The sequence below is a fragment of the Pyxicephalus adspersus genome, chromosome 3 (assembly GCF_032062135.1).
Source record: "Pyxicephalus adspersus chromosome 3, UCB_Pads_2.0, whole genome shotgun sequence".
NCBI classification, from domain to species: Eukaryota; Metazoa; Chordata; class Amphibia; order Anura; family Pyxicephalidae; genus Pyxicephalus; species Pyxicephalus adspersus.
Window position 1 is genome coordinate 86,854,206 of NC_092860.1, and position 23,359 is coordinate 86,877,564.

The window sequence follows — 23,359 nt, forward strand, 5'->3', positions numbered from 1 at the left end:
TTTTGGCATTTAATTATTTACATTTGATGAATATGTACTTTAAAGAATCAGGCACAAAAACAAGGCAAGATGTATCGTATTTGTTTTTAAAAGTAACTGAAATTGCAAAGTTATTGCAAAGTTTGGTATTAATTTGACACAGTATATACACAGTAATCGTATAAGGGTTTCAGCATGCAGGTGTACTGTGTTTATGACATGTTGTGCAGCTGGGTTAACCCTACACCATTCTATGCAATAGCTCTGATATAAATTGATAGAAAAACTTTAATATTTATATTAAATAAATTTAATAGCATTGGTCATCGATCAGTAGTACATTGCTTCATCAATGTGCTGTCCATAAATATTTAATCAAAGAAATATTGCTCATTGTGTAATGTACTATGTGCCAACTATTAGCACTGTAGAGTCTTTAGAACTGAATCCTCATTTCAAGTCTTGCATTTTATCTTCTCCCTTTTTAATAAAATAAATTATCAAATTTAAGATATCATTTTGTTTCTGACTCTTGGCACTAGTAGACAAGCAGACTCACCAGATTCCTCCTAGCGAGAAGATCCATCTACTGACAGGATCTCCGACAAGTAAACTAGGGGCTAAAAGAAATAGGGCAAGATGCTGGCTAGGGAAAGAGCTCTAGCTTTTAGGGCACTCTAGTAAATTACCTTGAAAAGTTTTATTCACATTACAACTTTTGCACAATATTTGATAAAATAGTAACTCCTAGCCAATCTCCTAGATTGTAAGCACTTCTGGGCAGGGTCCTCTCCTCCTGTGTCACTGTCTGTATCTGTCTGTCATTTGCAACCCCTATTTAATGTACAGCGCTGCGTAATATGTTAGTGCTATATAAATCCTGTTTATTATGAGTATTATTAATAATAATATTAATAATAATCATAATAACATCAAACTTCTGCTTTTAAGAATATTAGTAGATGGAGTTTGCAGAAAAGTGAGATCAATAAAACTTGAGCGTGATTTTCTTAATATTTTAGTAGTTTGGCTATTAGCTAAAACAATTGTAAGAAAGTACTAACAAAGTAAAACTCCAATGTTCATAAATAAATGTAGTTAGAAGGTTTTCTAGCTAGCAGACCACAGGAAGTTAGTCCATCACTTGTGTGCTATTTCTTCCTCAGTTTGTCATACAAAACTGTTTCAGCTGGTCTTAAAAAATGCATTGTAAATACACAACAATAGTTTCTTGTTTAGATGAATAAATACCTGCAAAAAAGCAGACCACCCATGTCCAGAAACAAATATATTAGTTGGGACATATTTAGAGCTCTGGCAGCTCTACCTTAGAAACTGAGAACGGATTGTGTTTAGAACAGAGGTTTTCTTTAGAAAATATACATTTTATACAAATGTACACTAAAAAAATGTTTAAAAAAGAATCCCTGCGTTTCCTTTGAAAGATTCTGTGCTGTTTTGATCAGTGTATGATTTTTAAGCAACGTTATTCAGTTGTGATTTGCTGCATCATTCACACAGCTATTCACACTTAGAACACAAAAGGAAAAACGCTAAGATTGCTTGCTGACTTACAAAACAAAAGATTCTAAAGCAGACAAAGGTCAGTATTAGTAATAATATGCAATTAATATTTAAAAATAATAATATTATAAATTTAGAAATATTACATAATGTAAATATTGGGGGTAATATCATAATACAATTGTACTTTTAGACATCAACATTTTTTTCATCCAATATACATATTCAATATAAGTCATTGACACATAAATAAATCTCTTTGATTTGACAAGTCATTGATACATAAATAGCATCTTTTATCTCTCTATCTAATTTATCTATTCAGAATGAACATTGTATTTTAAAACATGATAGGTTTTCTCCTTGTAAATTTTACTGTTTTTTTAACAGGTGGAGAAGTCCCATACACTACTCTTGCAACACGAATGATGATGGGAGCTTGGTGGCTTTTTGCCTTAATTGTCATTTCTTCTTACACAGCGAACCTAGCAGCATTTTTAACAGTATCACGAATTGAAAGCTCAATTCAGTAAGTATTTAATATTGTCAACATTTTCAGTGTATTTTAATTGTTGTACACTTATTGATTCATTATTGTAAAGATACCCATCCCCAGTCAATATGTAAAACTTTTTAAAATGGAGTTCTATCAAGGACTGACAACGTTTAAAGTGTATGTATCATCAAGAAAAATCCAAACTTAATGCATACTAAAAAAATATTTTGTCTAGAGACACACTTTATGTCTATCCATAATGCTGTTGGGAAGATTTCTGCTCACTTTCAACATCAGGACAAGGAAAAAGCTGTGTGTACATTTGCAATAACTGTCTTTGAAAACAATAATTGATGATCATTTCCAATGAAAATAGAAACCCTTGAGTACTATACAGACAGTACTGTTCATTCTATGGTTTCTGTCATTTTGATTTTTTTATATCTATATTTTACTATATTATTAGACATGGAGGTTGTAGTATTATCAGCATTCAATATGAGCTGTAGTAAAGTTTAGGATTTGTCCCCTTAGGAGTTCAGGAATATTATATAATCAATTGCAGACCTTAAGATCAAAAGTTTCATGGTATAATCCCAAATCCTTTCCTTGCACTAACTGTACATACTATATGCAGCATGGTGGCTCAGAGCTTAGCACTCTGGTCTTTGCAGTGGTAGATCCCAGGTTGGAATCTCAACTAGTGCAATGTCTGCATGGAGTTTGCATGTTTTCCCCATGTTTGCGTGGGATTCCTCCTACATTTGAAAAATAACATGCAGTTATATGTCATATGACTATGGTGGGACATTAGATTGTGAACCCCTTTGAGGGACAGTTGTTGACATGACTATTGACTTTATAAAGTGCTTTGTGATATGTCAGTGCTATAGTTAACAATACTTAATGTGAAAAATGTGCAGTGCAAAACTAATTATTGGCATTGCCAAGTGCTATTATTGTCATTTAAAGATGACATTTTTATATTGATTTGTGTAAGGATTTGTCAAGTGCAAGTTGGTCCTGGTATTCCTATAAAAACTGCCCTAGTTAACATAGGTTCCTATACAATCTCATTGTAGTTCATAGTATAAACAGAGTCTAAAACCTCTTCCTCCATTATAAGCATTTAACAATAGGGCTTTTATTTTTACTCAATAATTTATAACGTTGTCCAGCACGATTATAAGCTGAAGGACAAAACCTAATTCCCATCTTTGTATTACTCAGCTGAAAAGAGAGAAAATTCAACACAGTGTTTTCTATTAATGTAATTTATGACACAGTGTTTTTATTCTGAGGATGTTTTTTTTTCAGCTGAGAAAACATGAGCTAGAACCCTACTAAAATAATAGAGCAAGCACATTTTTCATTATAGTTTGTAGTATAAAATGAGTGTAATTAGAGGGATTGGTATTCACCAGAGACCAAAGTCATAACCAGAAGGGTTTCGTTGACAAACTGCTCCAAACAAAAAGTAACATTCTTAGAAATAATTATATGGATGCTTCTAACATTGAATTATTATAAAGCAAAAACATTAATTAGTTGACTGAATGATTATATTTATTTTTTTCTCTCATTAAATTGTATCCTCCGAGAACTTCAGTTGGCAACACTAACTTACAGTTGGGCTGCAGAAAAGACATCATTTTTGCATGATTGGATTTATATCAAAATTGCTTGCACAATAAGTAATTATCGTAACAGTGATAAATGTAATTAGTTATCATCTTAAATTGATTATATATTTTGTAAGTAAAATTATGATGCAGATAGTTTTCTGTGTACCATAGAGAAGGTTCAAGATAAATGACTAAAAATACAAATGCGTAACGCAAATTAGTATGTAGTTGTTAATGGAAGTATGACATTTCGTCTTAAAGAACCCATGTTGCTTTACTTAGGTTTTTAAAATCCAACGATATCTGTAAAAGAAGACTATATGCTTACCTTTCCTACTGCCCACACTGCCAAAGGTGCTTTGATCTTGAGTAATCTCCATGTAAATTTTGCAGATCTCCTGATTACACTGCAACTCTTACTGGTTCCTCCTGCTAATGTACTGGTTGGAGGTTAGCAAACAGTAAGAAGTGACTACACAATAAGTGTCTAAAATCTTCTTTTACAAAAAAAATAGTATAATGACAAGGTCATTTTGGACACCGATGATTTGTTAAAAATCAGCCTACCAATCCATAGTCAACTATAATGGATATAGCATTACATGAGTTAATGTTAAATTCAGAATGCACTGAAAAATCAAATTTGCACTGAAATGACAAAGTTCAATCATTATTGATTTTAAAGTGTAGATCCTGGTGAAGTGAAAATATAATGAGTGCATCTCAGCAATACGTTATTATTTGCCCATAATATACCTCCTAAATCTGTTGCAAGTACAGAAACATTACTGTTGATCTACCAAAAATCAAGTGTGCTTCCTATTTGAGTTGGCAGCACAATGCCTCTTCTGCACTGTAATCCTAAGCAGTGTTGTGATCTCAACCTAGCTCTCTCCTGCTTGGCTACATAACAACCCCTTTCTCTTTTTATCCCCCATTACACGGGTGAGATAGGAGCTATAGTCCTAATAGCAGGTTTGATAACAATGCATTGGATTGTAGATTGCAGTGGCACTGTGTTGTCAGGCCAGACAGGAGCATACTAGATCTTTGGCACAATCAAGAATTCATTTCTGGTGCTTAAAGAATTTTTAAAGAAACAAAATATCATAAAAACTGCACGTATTGCACATGTCAAACTATTGTTTTAGGCAATAATTAGGTAAATAATTATGGTCATTTTTTTAATGACAGCTTTTTGCATCTACTGTGCAACTCACAATTATGAAAACTGTTGTATTTAAAATAAGTTTCAATGCATAATAAGGTAAAACAGGTGTTTTCTAAAAGACGTAGACTTACTGGCATAGATTACATATAGTAGTCTTCTGAGCTTTAGTCTTCTGAGCTTTATGCTCAGTTTTTAGAGCCATTTGTACCAGTGAAGTTTAAGAAATGAGACTTGGGGTTCCTGAAGTATTAGGTATCAGAAAGCTGTTTAATTCTCGTTTAACCTAGCTTTTGTATTTGTCAGCTAGCAAACCTGTTGTATATCCCTTTAAAAAATGTACTATTACATGGATTTACATAATATGTATTCTATACACTTTTTGCTCAAAGTGTAACTCTTTTATATTCTATTGGTTCACAAGGAAAGCATACATATATTCCCAAGACATTTTGATAAGGTATATGTAAAAGTTTTGGACAGCAGTACATGTACACGAACATGTACAGCGATTGCAGGAATAAGACAGATCGATAATCAGGGGAATCAGGGGAACAATAGTTTGTAGATAAATCATCCACTGTAGGTGTCACTTCAGAAATATGTGAGGCTGTTTCAGGATTGCTTCTAGGAAATCTCAAGAGTCTGCCTTCTGCTAGGATACACAAAGGGATGAGTCTAAAGTCAGTTTGTCTTTGAAGGATTCGATGAAAGTTTACTGGGTGATATAGAGTTTGAGACAGGAATGGTGTGCACTGATAATAGATAATCTTGTGGGTAGAAATAATACAGAATAAAAATAGCTGTGAAATAATACGTGGGAATCAGGAATGTTTCTAACAAAGCATAACAAATATAAATAGTGCTTCAACATAGGTAGTCATTTTTAATAAGCCAAATACTTAACAACCGATTTATTTAGTTACATGCCATGTTTGATAAAAAGGCAAACATTTTAAAGCTATGTGAAATAAAAAAAATACCTTTAATATGTTAAGAAACTGATCGCATGTGTCCATCGTAAATAAACTGTTGTTGCAAGGTTTTCTGAATAATCTAACATTTATAAAATTACATCTCTGAAAATGATTTAACTATGTGACATTGTGCTGGGGGTGTAAACATTACAGCCTATTGTAGAGGAAATGATTATTATATTTCCAAAATGAGAAATGTTTTAGTCATGCTGCATTGTTAAGCCTTATTAATATGTCAATTAGCATAAGCATGATTCTTTATACTTTTATCTAAAACACCTGTTTAATGTAAGTACCTAATAAGGTTAGTAGATTGAACCATTAACCAATTACTCTAAAGCTACACTCTTAGTCTTGTACATTTTACAGGTTCTTCTCCTATACTGATTATTCTGATTTCACCACATGTAGTGAGGTCAGTGTGAATTAAAACTGGCAGCAAGGCAGATATAGTCTGCCTTCTTTCCTAGCTGGAAGACATCCAGATTTATCATGTTCTTTCTCCACCATTAAGTTTGTTTCTTGCCCATTCATTGATTCTATAAAAGGTCTAGCCCTGCTTTTCTAATCCTTTTTCTCCCAGAGAAATTGCTTATTGCTAAAATTTTAGGTCTCTGGGAACCCCTGATAAAATGAATTAATTGAAGGTTGGTGGGAAGAATGTTTCCATTATACTGATAATGAGCCTAGAATGCCTTTTACAGTGTTAGTCAAAATTCAACACTTCTAGACAGCTACAAGATTACTGGCGTCATTCTGATAACCAAATCGTGTTGAACCCAGAGCCATGTAAGCAACATCAGAAGGGGGGTCAACCCCTGGAGTTCACAGAATCTTGGTTGAGAATGGCCGGTCTACCCAAGTTCTTTTCCCTAATCCGCGTTCCAATATAGGGCACCACCGTTTTCCTTTCTTCTTCTTCTTTCTAGAGATGATCTTCCGCCATCTTGGTTGGCTGTGCTGACATAACTCCCACAAAGGCCTGGAAGTTCATTCATCCCTGGCACACACAAGGGAAGCTGGGGTACCAGGTTTTGTAAGGGTTCCTGTCTACATACTTTTTATAAACTACCTTTGCCATTTGAATGTAAACACGTGCGCTAAAAAGACAAATGCAGTGTTGGACAACAAAAGGCTGCATTTGACCTACTTTTCCTGCAATTTTTCAATTTCATTCAGAAATAAAATTACAAAACTTACTAAGAGCTAACAAAAAGATTTACTAAAAAACGCACACTATAGACACAATATAGACAGTGCTGACTGTAACCTTTTTCACAGATCGGAAATTTAATGGTGAGCTTTTGCAGCCAAGAGTCTCAGTGCAGTCTAGAAAAACCCAAGATCTTGCGCTTTGGGTCAATGAAGTACTTGGTACCCAAAAGCAATTTAATTCCTTTATAATGGCTGTATATTTGTCAGCTAGCAAACCATATGTCCAAAATATGTCTTGGACATACAACTACATGTATACTGCACATCATTGCTGATGTGCAGGAATAAGACCGATCTCTAGTCAGGAGGGAACAATAGTTTATAGATAAATCATCCACTGTAGGTGTCACTTCAGAAATATGTGAGGTTGTTTCAGGATCACTTCTAGGTAATCTCAAGTGTCTGCTTTGTGCTAAGATACACAAAGGGACGAGTCTTGTGATAAAGACAGGTTGCCTTTGAAGCATTCCATGAAAGTTTACTGTGAGACATAGAGTTTGAGACAGTCATGGTGAGCACCAATAATAGATAACCTTGTAGGTAGAAATAATATAGCACAAGAATAACTGTGGAAAAAAAACAGTGGGTATGAAGAATGTTCCTGACAGCGCATAACAAATAAAACTAATAGTTCTTAAATGAGGGTTGTCTTTGTATTAAGCCAAATACTTAACAGGCAATTTACTTAGCTACATGTCACCTTATTAAAGAATGCAAACTCTTCTAAAGACACCTGAAATGAAAAATACTTACGATATATCCAGCAACTGATTGTGCTTGTCCATGTTTAATAGGCAGTTGCTGCAAGGTTTCCTGTGTAATTTAACATTTACAAAATTGCATCTCTGAAAATGGTTTAAATCTAAGATGTTAGGGAGGAAAGTGTCTACATTAGGGCTTAGTGTGGAAGAAATGTTTCTTATCCTCCCAAAATTAGGCATTTCAAAGTTTAAATAGTTTATGCTTTTTTAAAATCCAGTTAAAAATACCAACTTTATGTAGTCTAAAGTTAGTTTAGGCGGGGACTTTTGTTAGGAGTCAATTACATCAAACATTGGCTATTGAAACGAAATGTAAATAAGTGAAATGGTAGTAATTCACAATGTGAAAAAAGATTGAAAGAGAAAGATCTCCTATAAAAGAGGTCTACCCAAAATCATAATTTTTCCTCTTGTCCCTACCACCAGATATTTCAAGACATAATTGTATGTTTGGCTAATAAAGGCAGGATTCCTAGTGAAACAGTCAAATCATATATGTCAACAGATGCAGACAAACAATATTTGGAAATAAAATTGAAGGGTTTCGTACTTATATATTTTTTCCCTTGTATTTTCTCTCCTGTATTACAGTCAGGTTTTGCATGTTCTCCATACTGGAAGCCAGACTTTCCCAAAGCCTCTGTTGGACCCTGAGAGACTGAACCTTAAATTAGTCACCTGTGGGCCCATCATTTGTTGCAAACCCAAGGTTGATTCCCTATGCCAAGTTTATCACAGCATAGTAGTAATAAATATATTATTACCTGGGCCTGCTTGTCACAATAAATATGATTTATACCGTAAATATGCACAATTCAGAATTCGGTAAACCAGCTGACAATCTGTATTGGTTAGATATTTATGCTTCAGTTTCTGAGTATGCTACCTGATGTGGCAATTACAATGAGAATAGATTTTTCAAATGTTTTAATATTAAAGATAAAACAACATGAAGAACTGAAACACAAACAATGTAGTAAGAACACCTACATTTCCTGGACTGAAAGGCAGTAAGAAATTGTGACAGTGGTGTCATTGCTATTAGAAGCTCACTTATGCTACTAAAACCCATATATAACCGTACAGTTTAACACATAAAAAATACTTTTAGGTGGACAACATTTTTTAAATGTAGCACTTAAGCTATGTTTAGACTGGTGGTGATCTTCCACTACATTACCACTTTCTCATACCCCTGCAGTTACTGCTTCTTTGGGTAAGCAATTACATATAACATCTAACTTGAAGCAGCCCATAGAAAATTATTGGGGTAGCACTGAATGATTCAGGACCGCCCGCTGCTATCAGCTGTATTATATGCAAACACTGGTTCTTTAAGAACAATGGTGCAGGTGGCCAGGAAGCTGGCAATGTGCCAATTGCCAGGAACCGAAAAGGAACGTTTGCCGGAATCTAGTCTTAAAGAAACCCTGCTGCTTTATTCAAGAAACATAGAATGAGAGGCAGCCTGTAACAGAAGTCATTGTGTACTTACCTTCCCTACAGTCAGTTTGGTAAATATTTTCTTAGTAGATGTGTCTAGCAGTAAATACTCACCACTGATTGTGGTTCATCTCACTGTCTCACCTTCCATTTTTTATCTTGAATAGTTTTTGTTTTGTATTTTTTTTTTAATAGGATTGGAAGCCCCAACAATGACAGCCAAATTGCTGTAATATATAAAATGTGTGCGGAACGCAAACTGTACTGGAATCTTAGTAAAAGGCAAAGAACGAACATCATAGCTATTTTTTCAGCTATTTAGGGATTTTATTGATGGCCACTTCTAATAACATCATTATATTAGTACATAAATATGGTTTTGCTGCAGCACGAAGAAAGGATTTCCTCTATTATTTATTCTTGCTCATCTGTATTTTCTAGTTAAAAGTGCCTATTAATTTAATTATCCTAACTGGTTTTGAATTTCCACCACTATTTTGGTTCCAATTACATGTTTCCACCAGACAAGGTCCAGCTACTGTTTCCGCCAGCTTTGTTACATTCCAGGGTGTTTGTTGAAAGTGTCTAATTACTGACAAAGCAAGTGAAAATGCTAATAATGTTTAATTGCCACATAGATCCTTTTATAATCACTAAGTGTTCAGTTTTCTTAATAGTATTCTAACATAGCTACGTTTCGGTGGGAAAGCATGACGTTTTAACTGGCAGAAAGGTTATCAAATCCTGTAATCATTGAATAAATACACAAAACTGTAGCAGAATATGTTTACTGTATCACTGCAGTAAATTTGGATGGACAATGAATGGATAGCTGTAGATTTAGGTCTGTTATTTTATATTGTACATGCACATTTATAAATAAAGGATTTGTTTACAGGATTGTAAGCATAAAGGGCCTGATTTATTAAAGCTCTCCAAGGGAGAATACACTTTCATCACTGAAGCTGGGTGATCCAGCAAACCTGAAATTGATTTCTTCAAAGTCATTTACTATTTGCTAGTAAAGGTTTGGAATCCTGGACCAGATCCATTCCAGGTTTGCTGGATTACTCAGCTTCACTGATGAAAGTGTATCCTCTCAAGCCTTGGAGAGCTTTAATGAATCAGGCCCATAGTCAGTCAGGGGAAGTCCAAAGGGCAAGAATAATTCCACTACACAACAGATTAGAACATAGGTATGTACATTCATATAGCTCTAGGTACAATTCAACATCAGTGTTGTGTGATACATCTCCATTTGTCATGCATTTTTTAAGGAATAATTGTCCATTATCATGTAGTCTAATAAAGAGTTTGGATTTTTTATATTTCTTGGATAGATTTGTGTTGCTCATTCTGATTGCCATAAACTCTGTTGCCCTTCATTAATTACTAACTACCTTTTTTTCTGTGGTTTTGATTTGATGCATAATTTTGGTTACACCTGGCAATGAGTTCTGGCAATCTGCAACCATACTATTATTGCCCTGCTATTTAGCAAAATACTAAGCAATGTAATATTATTAATAATTGACATCTTTCTTTTCTTAAGTTTAAGCAACAGCTTGGTCCATTTCTGTTTATCATTTGCTTGTCTTTCTACTTGATCAAAATAATGGGTAAACACCTAAAATGGACTCTGTAGACCAAGAAATATTAGAACATCTTGTAACATATTAAAAAACACACTTGAAAAAGTTTAAAACATCATTAAATCGCAACAGCAAGCTAAAGTTGTATATTGGATGGAAAGCAGTTAATTGTCTTTTAATGATTATCTTTAACAAAATGTATTTTTATATCCGATATGGAAGGGAATATGCTGGTGTTCCTTTTGAGCAGCAGAATGACCGAGGACGTCTGGACAGAAAGCAGGCAGATAGAGGATTGGGATAGTTTGGTACTAGTCCAGAAGTGTGAAGGTGGAAGTAAAATACAGGGCTGTACGCCTTTCTGCCAGTGATTTGTGTGTGTGCGGCCAAGAGGAAAGGGCTAGGTGCCTGGGGAGAGACAGAGAAATGTGCTGAAGTCAGTAGGAGAGAGAGAGAGACTATTTGAGGATAGGAGCCAGACAATGCGACCTACTTAAGCATTAATCTGCATCCAGTCTGAAATATAGTAGTTACTCCAACATAGGTGTCATTCCGGAAGTCAGAATATTGAGAGACCCATTGGCCATGTTCATTTGTGAGTTACTTCCTAAGAGTCTTAGTGGCATAGTGCTAAGTAACTAGCTCGTTCCCCTTGCAGTGCTAGGTAGTCAGGTGTGAATCCCAGTGAAGACACGATCTGCATGAACTTTGTCTATGTGTTACCATGGGTTCCTGCCCTGTCTACTTAGCACCTCCCAAAATTAGCTTTAGACTGTTAGATATGAAAGAATGTGAGATCCTCTGAGGGAAAGTTAGTAACATGACTATTGACTCTAGCACTGCGCATAGCACTGCGTAATATATTATAAATATAAATAAGAGAATTGCAGTACCAAAGCACTGGTACACTTTGATTTTGATGGCTTTATTATAGCCTTGAATTTTACTCCTTCTAGAAGAGATAGTCATCTTTTGGAAATTTTTGTGCAGACATAATATTAACAATATTTTTAGATAAAATAGAAAATAAAAAATAATGGAACACTTTAGAATCTCACATTTTTGACCCAGCACGCTTTATTAATCTAAAGCTCTTAAAACACAGCATGTATATTAAAACCCAGATATGGATATTAATAAGCTAGCTGTGCTTTAAGAGACTTTGATTAATAAAGATTTTTGTATTTTAACTGTTCCCACAAATTATTGCTGGCAATTTTAGTTGTGGATCACCAATGTTACCAAACTCCTAGCTAGTTTTTACTAATATAAATGACTTTTCCATGAAAGATTATTCAAATTTTTTCCAAAGTTCTATCTACTGAAAGCAGGAAAAAATGTCCTTCGTTATTAATAATGTATTTTTGCTCTTTGTATTATTTATCTATCTGTGCAGAATGTCTAACGGGAAATCAAATTTCAGTTTTTTGGGTGCATTTTCTAACAAACTTTAATAACTTATATTTCTACACTTGTGTGTATACTGGTGTCGTTGTTTTATGCCCATATTGAATAAAACATATGCAATTCATGCATAATTTATTCTGGGCTTAAAATTTTACTGTCCAGGTATTTACATACATTAAAATTTGATCAACTTTCTCATGCACTTCTACAATGTTAGCTAGGCAAGCACCAAAGAAAATAAAGCACAGTAGAGTACCGAATAGAAGAGTATAGAATGTTAATGTCTTTTTGTTGTTTACCCGTGTTATATAGTAATAACAAAAATAACAACATTCCAAAAAAACAGGGAAAGAAAAGGGGGAAAGGTAGGAAAGTTGGTGGGGAAAAAGACAAAGAATAAAAAGAGCAAAAGACCAGGCCCAGTGGGTGAGGGGTTTAAAGCAAAAGATAATGGGATATCAAAAAATTAGGAAAAAAAATTAAGGTAAATTAAGGCTTTAAGAATGCTACAGCAAAAGTAAGAAAAAAAGGTTATCACACAGTGCACATTAGTTTTATGATAATGAATTTGTAACTAAATGTTTAAATAAACAAAACAATATATATTTTAGTTTTTTCTTTAAAACCTAATTATGTACAAATAACTTTTTTTATCCCCACTGAGTCCCTTTACCCAACAGGAGTATAGCAGCAGGGATTTATTCAAAATATTGAGCTTCTAATAACATTCTAAAATAAAGAAATATTTAGAACACGCTTTAAAGTTTACAAATTGTTAATTGATTGTGTAATTAATTGTGAATCCCCGCAGTGCTCTTGATTCCTGGCTGAGAGATATGTGCGGGGATGCAGATGTTTGAGGAGGTTGGTCACTTTGATCCTGATTGCATAATAAAGTCAGGGATTTAAGAGCATGGCTAGGTTATCAGTCAAATACACACAAAATAGCTGTTAAAAATTTAAAGACAAAAATATATTAAAAGTACAAAAATCTGCTGATATATTCCAGTTCCCTGTATGGATTAAGTCTGAACTCCAGCTATGAATTTGATCTTGCATATGATGATCAAGGAGGGAAGAAACAGGAAAGGTAAAAAATAAGCAGAGTACATTTTATCTTAAAAGCAGACTTCTATTTTATATATTTGTGCTCCCCTATCATTCATCCTAAAGCTACGTAAACACGTCCAACGGTTCTCGCCCAATAATCGACTCAGGACCATTTTCGGGCGAGAATCTGGTGCGTGTACAGCGCCAGTCATCCATCTTCCGAACGACCATCCTGGCAGATCCACAGACGGTGGGCGACTAACGATCCTAATGCAAGGGAAGGGGGGAAGCACGCAGCAAGGTGCCGCTCCGTTGTTCTCTCCCCTCCCCTCTCCATAGAGCAGAACAGTGCAGTATGTACAGCACTCCTTCATGCATCGTGCAGTGCTAGTCATTGGAAAGGATCGTGAAAGATACTTTCCAACAACTATTATTGCACGTGTGTATGCGGATTTAGGCTGGTGGCATATAGTGATAGAGAGGACTTTCTCCGTGTGAATGAGGGATACTGAGAAAATACTGCAGTGATCCCATGATATATACATTTCCAACCACTGGACTCTAATCTTTAATGAATTAAGCTCCGTGGCTCTGATTTATGAAAGCTCTCCAAGGCTGGAGAGAATACACTTTCATCAGTGAAGCTGGGTGATCCAGCAAACCTGCCCTGGAATGGATCTGGTCCAGGATTTAAAACGTTTGCTAACAAATAGGAAATTATTTTTAAAAATCCATTCCATGTTTTCTGGATCATTCAGCTTTAGTTCTGAAAGTGTATTCTCTCCAGCCTTGGAGAGCTTTCATAAATCAGGCCCCATGTGTGTTCTACAACCATCACATTTGTACCACTATTTATATCTATCTAGAAGTCCAGACAGCACAAGATTGTCAACTGCTGTTCAAAACTTTGTTTTCTCCTACATTTCAGCATCTTGCCTCTTCCCCTTCTACTTCTGATGTCATTGGTCCTGTAGATTAGAATTTGTGACAAAATTTGAATGTGAACTTTCATTCATGGCAGGCTCCTTGAGAATGTTAGCTGAACAGAGACCTACTAAGACAAAAGAGGAAGAAATAAGGGTATGGGAGTGTGGGTGGAAAAGAAAAGATGAAATTAAAGATAAGATATTATTATTATTATTATTATTAATATTTATATAGCTCCAACATAATATGCAGTGTTGTAAATTTTAAATACTGAGTAAATATATATATATATATATATATATATATATATATATATGTGTGTGTATAACAGAATGCGAAAACTGTATGGTTCTCAGCGGTGGCTTATTCCTGGTACTTTTGTTTCAATTTATTAGTGTCAACAAAGTTTTCATAGAGGAAGAAGGATAGTTTACTCTTTAATGAAGGGGGAAGTATGTTTACTTTGTGGTGTTTTAAAAGATCAATGTCACACACAATGCCTGTGCAACAAATCACTGTTTATTTTAGGTTATAAATCAAATAAAGAACTAAAAACAAATCTATATAGCTGATACATGGTACAGTAAAAAACATATGTTTTCTCTAACACTTTGGAAAGTTTTCCTATAGGATTTATAGGATAAATGCTATGAATTGATTGCAAAAAACATACTTGTTAAAATATATATATAAAAGAGAATAATGCTTCCATCCAACAGTCAGCAACAAAACCTCAAACTAATAAGTAGCAAAGTTTTACTAAATTATTATTAATTAATAAATAATTATTGGGCTACTCTTGAACTGTAACAATACCTGTGGCTTAATTTTAGAATGACCGGATTTTAGAATATACCCTTAATCTCTTACACTCTTGCAATTATCAGCCCATAAACCCATTTTATTGGCTGTCTGAGCCTTATGGTGATAACAGCCACTCAAAACAAATTGTATACATAAAAACCGAAGGGCTTTATTTATTTATAGTTTATTGAAGTACTGAGTAAAAGCAAGAGAGAGGCCTTCCCTGCATCCTTACAGGCTGACCCTGAGCTAGCACAAATAGCTAGCTCAGGGTCAGCCTGAAGCAAATTGCAGCACACATACATATTACTGGGAGATGTGCCAGGACTGTTATAACAATTTTTACTTAGAATTACATTTTTAACACATTTTCCAAACCATCCAACACTGGTATGGTACTGTAGCCGTTGGTGCTTAAAAAAGATAGAAAACACATCGGGCCTGAATAATAAATGCTCCAAGACTGGAGAGGATAGATAGATAGGATAGGACAACCTGGGTGATCCAGCAAATTTGGGATTGGTTTCTTAAAATCGTTTACTATTAGTTGGGAAATGTTTTCAATCCTGTAGCAGATCCATACCAGGTTTGCTGGATCACCCATGTTTCCCATTATAGTATATTTTCTCCAGTCTTGGAGAGCTTAAATAAATCAGGCTCATCCTAAATACAAAGGCTGTTTTCTAAAGAGAATGGAGTAGGATTTAGATACGTCACCAAAAACCAGTATAAGCAGGGATTCTGATTTTGTACATGATATTTTCAATATATATGCCTGTTTTCACTCCATTGGGTATCAAGACCTGCTGCAAACCCTGAGTGATACTAACAGTGTCAAATGCTGTTCTCTTCTTCCTTCTTCTTTTTCATTTAAGAGTAAAAGATTGGCACCTGCTTGCAGCAGGAGTTGTAAACAAGCTGAAAAGTATTCTGTGTGAGGTGTTTGATATTTCATGGTAGGAAGGAAAATGAACCAATGCTTGCAAATGATATTTGACAAATCATATTCTATGGTCAGCCTTTGTCTGTGTTGCACATGAGCCATTTAGATTATTTATTTTACCACTGGGAAAAGGAAAATAAGAAAATCTGATTGGGGACAATGGACAAATGGTACTTATATCAGATATAAAAATAAACAGAACAATTAACTGTGAAAAATAATATATGTGCTGGAGGTTTTTTTTAATATTCATAGGTTTTATTAGCTGCTAACAAGCATAGGCCATTCTGTTGTGGCAGTTGGATCCACACATTTGGATTAATATCAAGAAATCCTGACAAATGTCATGCCTTTGCTTTATAAACAGTACTTTGTTTTGGAACCCTGAGGTCTTTATTACATGTTATCATTAGATAAATGTCATCCCCTCCTTAGAGAGGCCAAAGACACAATACAGAACTACAGCTTTACAGCCTATAAAATGTTAACCTGAAAATGGAAGATTTACAGATTTAAGTATTCTGAAAGGGGCTATGAGCTTTACATATTGCAATATGCCTGCATGACTTTTTGATGTATTGACAGTGAGTGCATGTATAAATGACAACCCCTGGATGTAAATATTTATTGTTTGTCCTTTTTCATTAACCTAGGTCTCTCCAGGACCTGTCACGGCAGACAGAAATTCCTTACGGAACAGTATTAGACTCTGCGGTTTACGAGCATGTGCGTGTGAAGGGGATGAATCCATTTGAGAGAGACAGCATGTATTCCCAAATGTGGCGTATGATTAACAGGAGTAATGGGACAGAGAACAATGTTCAAGAATCTCAGGAAGGCATACACAAGGTGAAATACTTATTTTTCTATATCTAACTACTTGACTTTTTCTCCGAGATGATTTATGCTAACAAGAACACATTTATTATGCGTGTGTGGATACAATTACAAATGTTTTACAAATGTTTGCTATGTTCTTTAAGATTACTATCTTTTAGTTTGTAGAAATCACAATTTAATATTCTTAGAGATGCTGATCTGGGGATGGGAAGCAAGGGTTTTTACAAATAATGATGAAAGCATTCATGTAGGGACATTTTGCTTGAAGTACATGCTCATAGATGAGGAATATGCAGCACTAGTTATTATTAGATTATTAGATATACTATTCTCCTGCTAAGTGTGCATTTGTTGTAACATTAAAGGCCATCCCTGTTATCCAAAGTAGCAGAGAAAACCTTAAAATAATGCTGAGGTTTGGTGGAAAACACCTACTAAAATAAATTTATTAGGAAAAAGTAGGCCTGTAGCTAGTATATAGCGAAGGGATGCATAACAGGGTCAGAAGGGAAGGCATCAAAGTAAGGGGTTAAATGTTTTTGTTTTTTTAAAGTCCAGGGTAAATGGAAGAGCAGGAAATTAAAAAAAAAGGCAGGGAAAAAGGTGTGATATGATTGGTTAATTTTGCATGGGGGAAGGGTAAAAATTAAAGATAAATATAGGGGTGGTAAGGGTGAGGGGGCAGCAGTTACCTTATTAGCAAGGATCTCCCACCCTCCCTCCCTGTGTTAAAAAAAAACTTTTATACATTGTCATGGCAGCAGTTGTGGGTGTTCTTTCATAGGTCCATGAAAGGGTTAAAGCTTTGGGGAAGTAAGAAAACAAGGGGGTGAGACCCATCAGGGTATGGGTCTCTTTGTTGAGGGGGGGCCTGTACGACACTTGATTGTCGTGGGGGCTAGGTGTCAGAGGAGGTTAACCGCTCATTGTCCCTGAAGCAGCGTGCTAGCGGCTAGGGGCCTGGTTAATGAGCGGAGGTAGTTGTTTAGTTAGCGGGATATGGGAGGTTTCATGGACCTGTAAGAAGAAAAGAAATTTTGAATGCTCCAATTTGAGTGGTTGTTTAAGGTTTTACAGATGTGGTTATTATGTTTTATGTATATTTATGTTTTGTAAAAGAAAATGGGCTGCTATGGCCATTTAATCCAATAAGAAGTCTGTTGTCTTTTAATTTGGTGAAGTTGAGGAAAGAAGGAGACGTTGGGTTAAATTGGTTGTTGGTGCAGCAAATGACTTCCTGAGCTGTACCTTGGTCATGCTCTTGACATTGTTGGTCAGTGGGAAGAATGAGCCTATTACCCTGGTGGTCTAAATTCCAGCCTTATATAGTAATAGGATAAATTAGTGTTTCTCAACCTGGATTCCATGGAACAGGGGTTGCACTGATAAATTTTGGCTTTAACTGACACCAGTAATGTTTTTGGCTGTGCAGGTGATTCTTCCCTATGGCCAGTGGAAAAGGAAAATATAGTCATTATAACAGGATTTTCTTAGGTCAAAAACACTAGAATACAAAAATTGCTTGGATGTAAATCTGGTCTTATGGTGTCAGTAGTGTCAGTCACACACATATAAAACAAGCATGCAGTTATGTGTGACAAGTTGTTATGTGGCAAAAAGCTGTGTTTTTGACCATATTTAAAATGTTCTTTTTATTAGGTGTGCAGAAGAGCTTGCTAGACTGACATATAAAAAGATGAGCACCAAACATATATTCAACACCTTGCTTGCTTGCGCACTAGTCCCAAACACCAATTCTCTGTATAGAAGAAAGAAAACATTTTTTACTTTAAAGGTCAAGTCAACCAAAACTGATATTTAGATAAACTTTAACAACACCTTTAACATTTTCTGCCTGTAATTGGCAACATGAGACATTTTAGAGATATTCTTCCAAAAATTTAGTCTGCTCTATAGAAGGGCAAACTATTGAGTGGAAGCCCCACTACTTCATATTTGTGTCATGGCAGAATCCATTTGATTTTGTTTATTTCTCTAAAAAGTAATTTCTTATGATTTACCTTTCCAATGCAACTGAAACATCAGGTTCATTTATAGAAAGTCATATGCTAAATTGCATTAGGTAAAGGCAGTCAAAAATGTATTGGTGCTAGAGATAGAGACTAATAGATCCGTTTAGAGTGTTGAATAGTCATTAAAGGTATGACTCACATTGACTATCAATTGATTGTCTTTACAGCAACCTTGGCACTGATTTAAGTTTTTAAATTATTAACCAGTAAACTGCAGCAAAGTGTACATAGAAGTCAAGATAGTGTTATTTAAATAAAAGAGTGATAGTGTCATTTCAAAAAAGCACACACATAGCTTTATTTCTCAGATATTTTTACATTGTAATGATTTGGATTTTTGAGTTGTGTTCTTGCACAGCGATCAGCAAATGTGTTATATGAGATTTGAATATGCCATTTTTGTTTACATTATTAAGATTGTGACATCATTTGGATTTTTTTGTATCCTGAAATTCTGACTTAGGTTTCTGTTTTGTTTTGGTAATATTCACATTATGTTTTTCTTTGGTTTTTTTTTTAAAGTTTCAGTTCTTTATAGTAGTTGTTCGGGATGACTATTGCTGCCATGCTTATTAATTACTCCAGTGATTATTAGGACTACAGATTGGACAGGTGTTTCTCAACTTTTAACATGGGGGAACCTTTCAAATAACTTTAAGGTCTTTAAGAAACCCATGCTATAATTACTATATGCACAGCTCAGATCATTGGAATCTGTTAAACTGACCCGAGAGTCACAAACTGCTCATTGCTAAAAGGAACCCCTAACAACCCCTCAAGGAACCCTAGTGTTCCGCTAAACCCTGTATTAGAGCATTGGACCAAACTGAGTTTTCCTGATGAGTCCTAAGCTCTAGATAGGACTGCACATACTGGATAGAAAAAAACATGCATTTGTTGAAAGAAGCTCTGGGTCTGTTTCTTGCAGTTTAGTGGCCCCACTGTTAAGTCAGGGTTGGGAAGGAATGACATTTCTTTGAAAAGTAAACTATTATCAACTAATATGTTGAGATGTCAAAAGTAGGGATGAGCGAAAATTTCTTTGAACGTCCGATGGTTCCGCAAAATTTCAGCGAACCGATTTTGTAAAACTATCGGAAGATCAAGGAAATTATAACAGGAGGATTCACAGGGGATTCACAGAATTCCCCTGGAATCCTCCTGTTTGCGATCCCGGGGCACTAGAGGTAAAAAAACGGTTTCGCTTACAATTTCGGTAAGCAAGAAAGGACAAATTCGCCATTTTAAAAACTTGCTTGCACATCCCCAGTCACAAGCAACATTTCCAGGTAAAATATGTCACTAAGACAGAGACGGATGCACAAACACATTAGCAGGGACACTATGGCAATGATGAGGGATAAGTGGACTTTGTACGGGCATTGCTAAATTAGTGATGAGGGACACAGAAATGTTAAGGTAATATGCGTATCTGAGAAAAGGATGTGGGCACTGGGGACAAGTTCACAGACACTGTGTTAAGTGGTTATTTATTTTTTATTGACCTTTTCATAATTACGCTAGTCAAATAGAAAACAGAGTTACACTTGTATTTTCAGCTATGTTTAGGAAATCTCTATAACAATGCATTTATGCACAATGAGAATAATGGTAAAACCTCAAGGGGTTCTGTAGATAACAGCATTTATTTACGGAACAGCCTCAGTAAATATGGTCAAAATTCACTTTGCAAAGAGTAGCCAATCACACACAGGGAAATGTAACAAAAAAACATTTGGTTGCACAAAGTTTGATAGCTGAAGTCAGCTATGCTTCACCTTATTGACCTTATTCATTAAGATAAGTGAGCAGTCTAAACTTCTTTAATAAATCAACTTATTGCATCACATACTATCAAGGACTTGAAGTAAATCCTAAATTTTACACAGAAATTCAATAAAGTGAAGTACACTGTGACAAAAATATCAGATTAATTTAAATAAAGCATGTGTAGCTTTGTAGAAAACCTCACAATAATGTCACACAATAATGCAGTGCAAATTTAATGCAAAAGAGGGCAGTATATTTTTATTAATGTTTTTTAGTATTTAAGGTACTTTTTAACATCATCCTCTAACTATGAAATCTGATGAAAACCTAACATTTATTATCTTCTCTTTCACCCCACCTATTAACCTACCTTCTTGTTCATTTATCACTCTGTGTTCTTGTTTTCAAAGCAATTATAAAGATAATAAGACATCGCTATTGCTTACAAAAATGCTTGCGTTTATAAATAGTGAGTTTTCTTAATAACATTTAATTTTTTTACGGTCTGCATATTTAAACAGAAACACGTTGAGTTGGTATTATAGCAAAGTTTACCCAACATTTCTAAAAAGTGCTCATTAATTCTATAGTGAAATGATCGCAAAAAATAGTTTTCAGCAACAGAAATGTAATGCCTTTATGCAGCTTTATACAGGGTGACCAGGTTAGTATTTTGGGTACTATGTGCTGCTGAGGAAGAAATGGAGACTCAAATGTCTCTATAAACACATGCAGGCGTACTGATGACACAAAAATAAGGGACCTAGCAATATATCTATGGATGTTTAGTTAACGGTTTGTAATTGCGCACACTTTTCCTAGCATACAATGTAGCAGATGAGACAGAATGTAATGAAGGAAATTTTAGATAGCTATTTAGACATATTTGAAAAGCAGCTATGAGCCACATGAAGCTCCCAAAACAGTGGTTGGGGAGCAGCACGTCACAACGACTCTATTTTGCAAAATAATTGCTAAGACATTACGAAACTACTAGTACAACAGTTTTAATATTTTATGAAGTTTTGTTTGGAGAATTCTAAGCAACTGTGAACCTACTAATCTCAGTAGCTTTTTTTCCTAACTCTTTAGCTTAAAGATTTTCAGAATAAGTAAAAATTGCTCCCTTACATCACTGTAGCATCAAAGAAACTGCATATTTTTTCAGTGATTGGAATGTTTTCTTCTTTTTATAAAGTGTATCATTTGGAATAATTGGGTTGTTGTTCCTGCTTAGATAAAGTAATTCTGTTTTTCTTGGGTGCTAGTATGGGGAAAATTAATAATATCAATGAAGGAGAACCAGTTGTCATTGTCAAGGATATAAAGTTTGCAGAAGGTGTAAATGAAGAGGTACAAAATAAAATGCACAAGAAAATGCAATGTTAAATTTTCAGTTTTTGCAGCAAAACATGTTTGTGCAGATCAGAAAAAAAGAAATATAATTTTCTCAAACAACCTTAACCTTCTTAATTACCATTAAGACCTCGCTATCAATTTAACCTTAAAAATTCACAGCAAAGCAGTGAAGAAGTACTGAAGTTGTTTGTATTATACAGTTTTTATACAGTTCAGTTCATCCTGCATTCTGCCTTTATGTAATAGATTGTAATGGTATTGTAAAGCTAAAAGACTATCAAGTAACTGTTAGGAAGGGGAAAAAAGGTGAGTTCAGCAACTGACCTCCTTAGTGCTTCCACTAAAAAAATTGAGGTTGAATTCCATCACTGTACCTGCAGCTACAATGGTCAATGTGCAATGATTTTTAAGCTTATTTACTGTATGTGAAGTATATTTATATATGTAAAGTAAATATTTGGATATCCATAGCCTGACCATAGACCACCTTAAAGAGATTCTGTCAGTAGGAAAAATTGCTTCAGGTTTAAGTGTGGATTGTCCATGATAGCAGTGTGTAAAACAGTTAGGCACCTCCAGATACTAGGTACAGTGTGTGTGTTGTGGGAAAGGGGTGTTTGTTAAAACAAACATGCAAAGATAAGGTTTGCTTTCTCATCTCTTTAGACTTCATTATTTTATTAGCAAAATATGCAAATTATGGAATTAACAGCTCATTAACTGCAATGCAGGGTTATGTTCTGAAGATTTTAAATGACACTTGTGTTTTGTTTTTCTATATAGTACATGATTAAAAAAATATTAGCCAAAAGTTTTCATGCTTTGAGAAAGTGTTCAGATTAGCTTACCATTTGATTGAAGTCCCGTCTCTGTGTTTTTGGCAGCGTTATAATGCAATAGTAATGAAGCGTTGGGAAGCACCTGGCAATATAATGAAGGCATGAAGGATTATTGGTTATAAGGCAAGAAATGAAGTAGATAAAGGTTGTGAAGGAAGGATAATGCATGTGCAGATCACAGTGCCGAGGGCAAGGGGGGGGGGGGGGGGGGGTGCGATTGTAAGATTTAATATATGGCAGGCAAAATAGCAGCATGAAGCAGGGTAATGGAACACAATTTCACATGTGTCAGAAAAGATTCAGCACTGCCTGATACAAGATTATTGGATCTATATTAATCATGCCCTAAAGTTAATGTTATAGTCCTGCGGCTGTTATTGTACAGATAAATGTATAAAATTGAGTTATTTCTTCTTAATTGCACAGTAAAGTGCAAAAAGGATATCATTTTTCGACAATGTTTATGTTTCTATAATAGATTTTTTGCAGTGTTTTTTATAGAATTCAATAATGTGTACATTTGATCATCTATTGCAGAGTAGCAGCTGTTATAGCCAAGATAGGCCACCTAAATTGTCAAAGAAGATGTTTTAGCTATACTTATATT

At 34.9% G+C, this 23,359-nt stretch overlaps 1 protein-coding gene across 2 annotated transcripts in view; it reads left to right on the forward strand.

The window, feature by feature from the left end:
* GRID2 (glutamate ionotropic receptor delta type subunit 2) overlaps nt 1-23,359 on the forward strand; it is a 579,007-nt gene that overhangs the window by 483,485 nt on the left and 72,163 nt on the right. For both annotated transcript variants that reach the window (XR_011919919.1, XM_072405568.1), the window contains exons 12-13: nt 1,894-2,032; nt 16,565-16,760. Coding sequence is in view for 1 of the 2 variants with exons in the window: in XM_072405568.1 (XP_072261669.1) it covers nt 1,894-2,032; nt 16,565-16,760 (335 nt within the window). In the remaining variant the exon portion in view is untranslated. The remainder of the gene's footprint in view (nt 1-1,893; nt 2,033-16,564; nt 16,761-23,359) is intronic.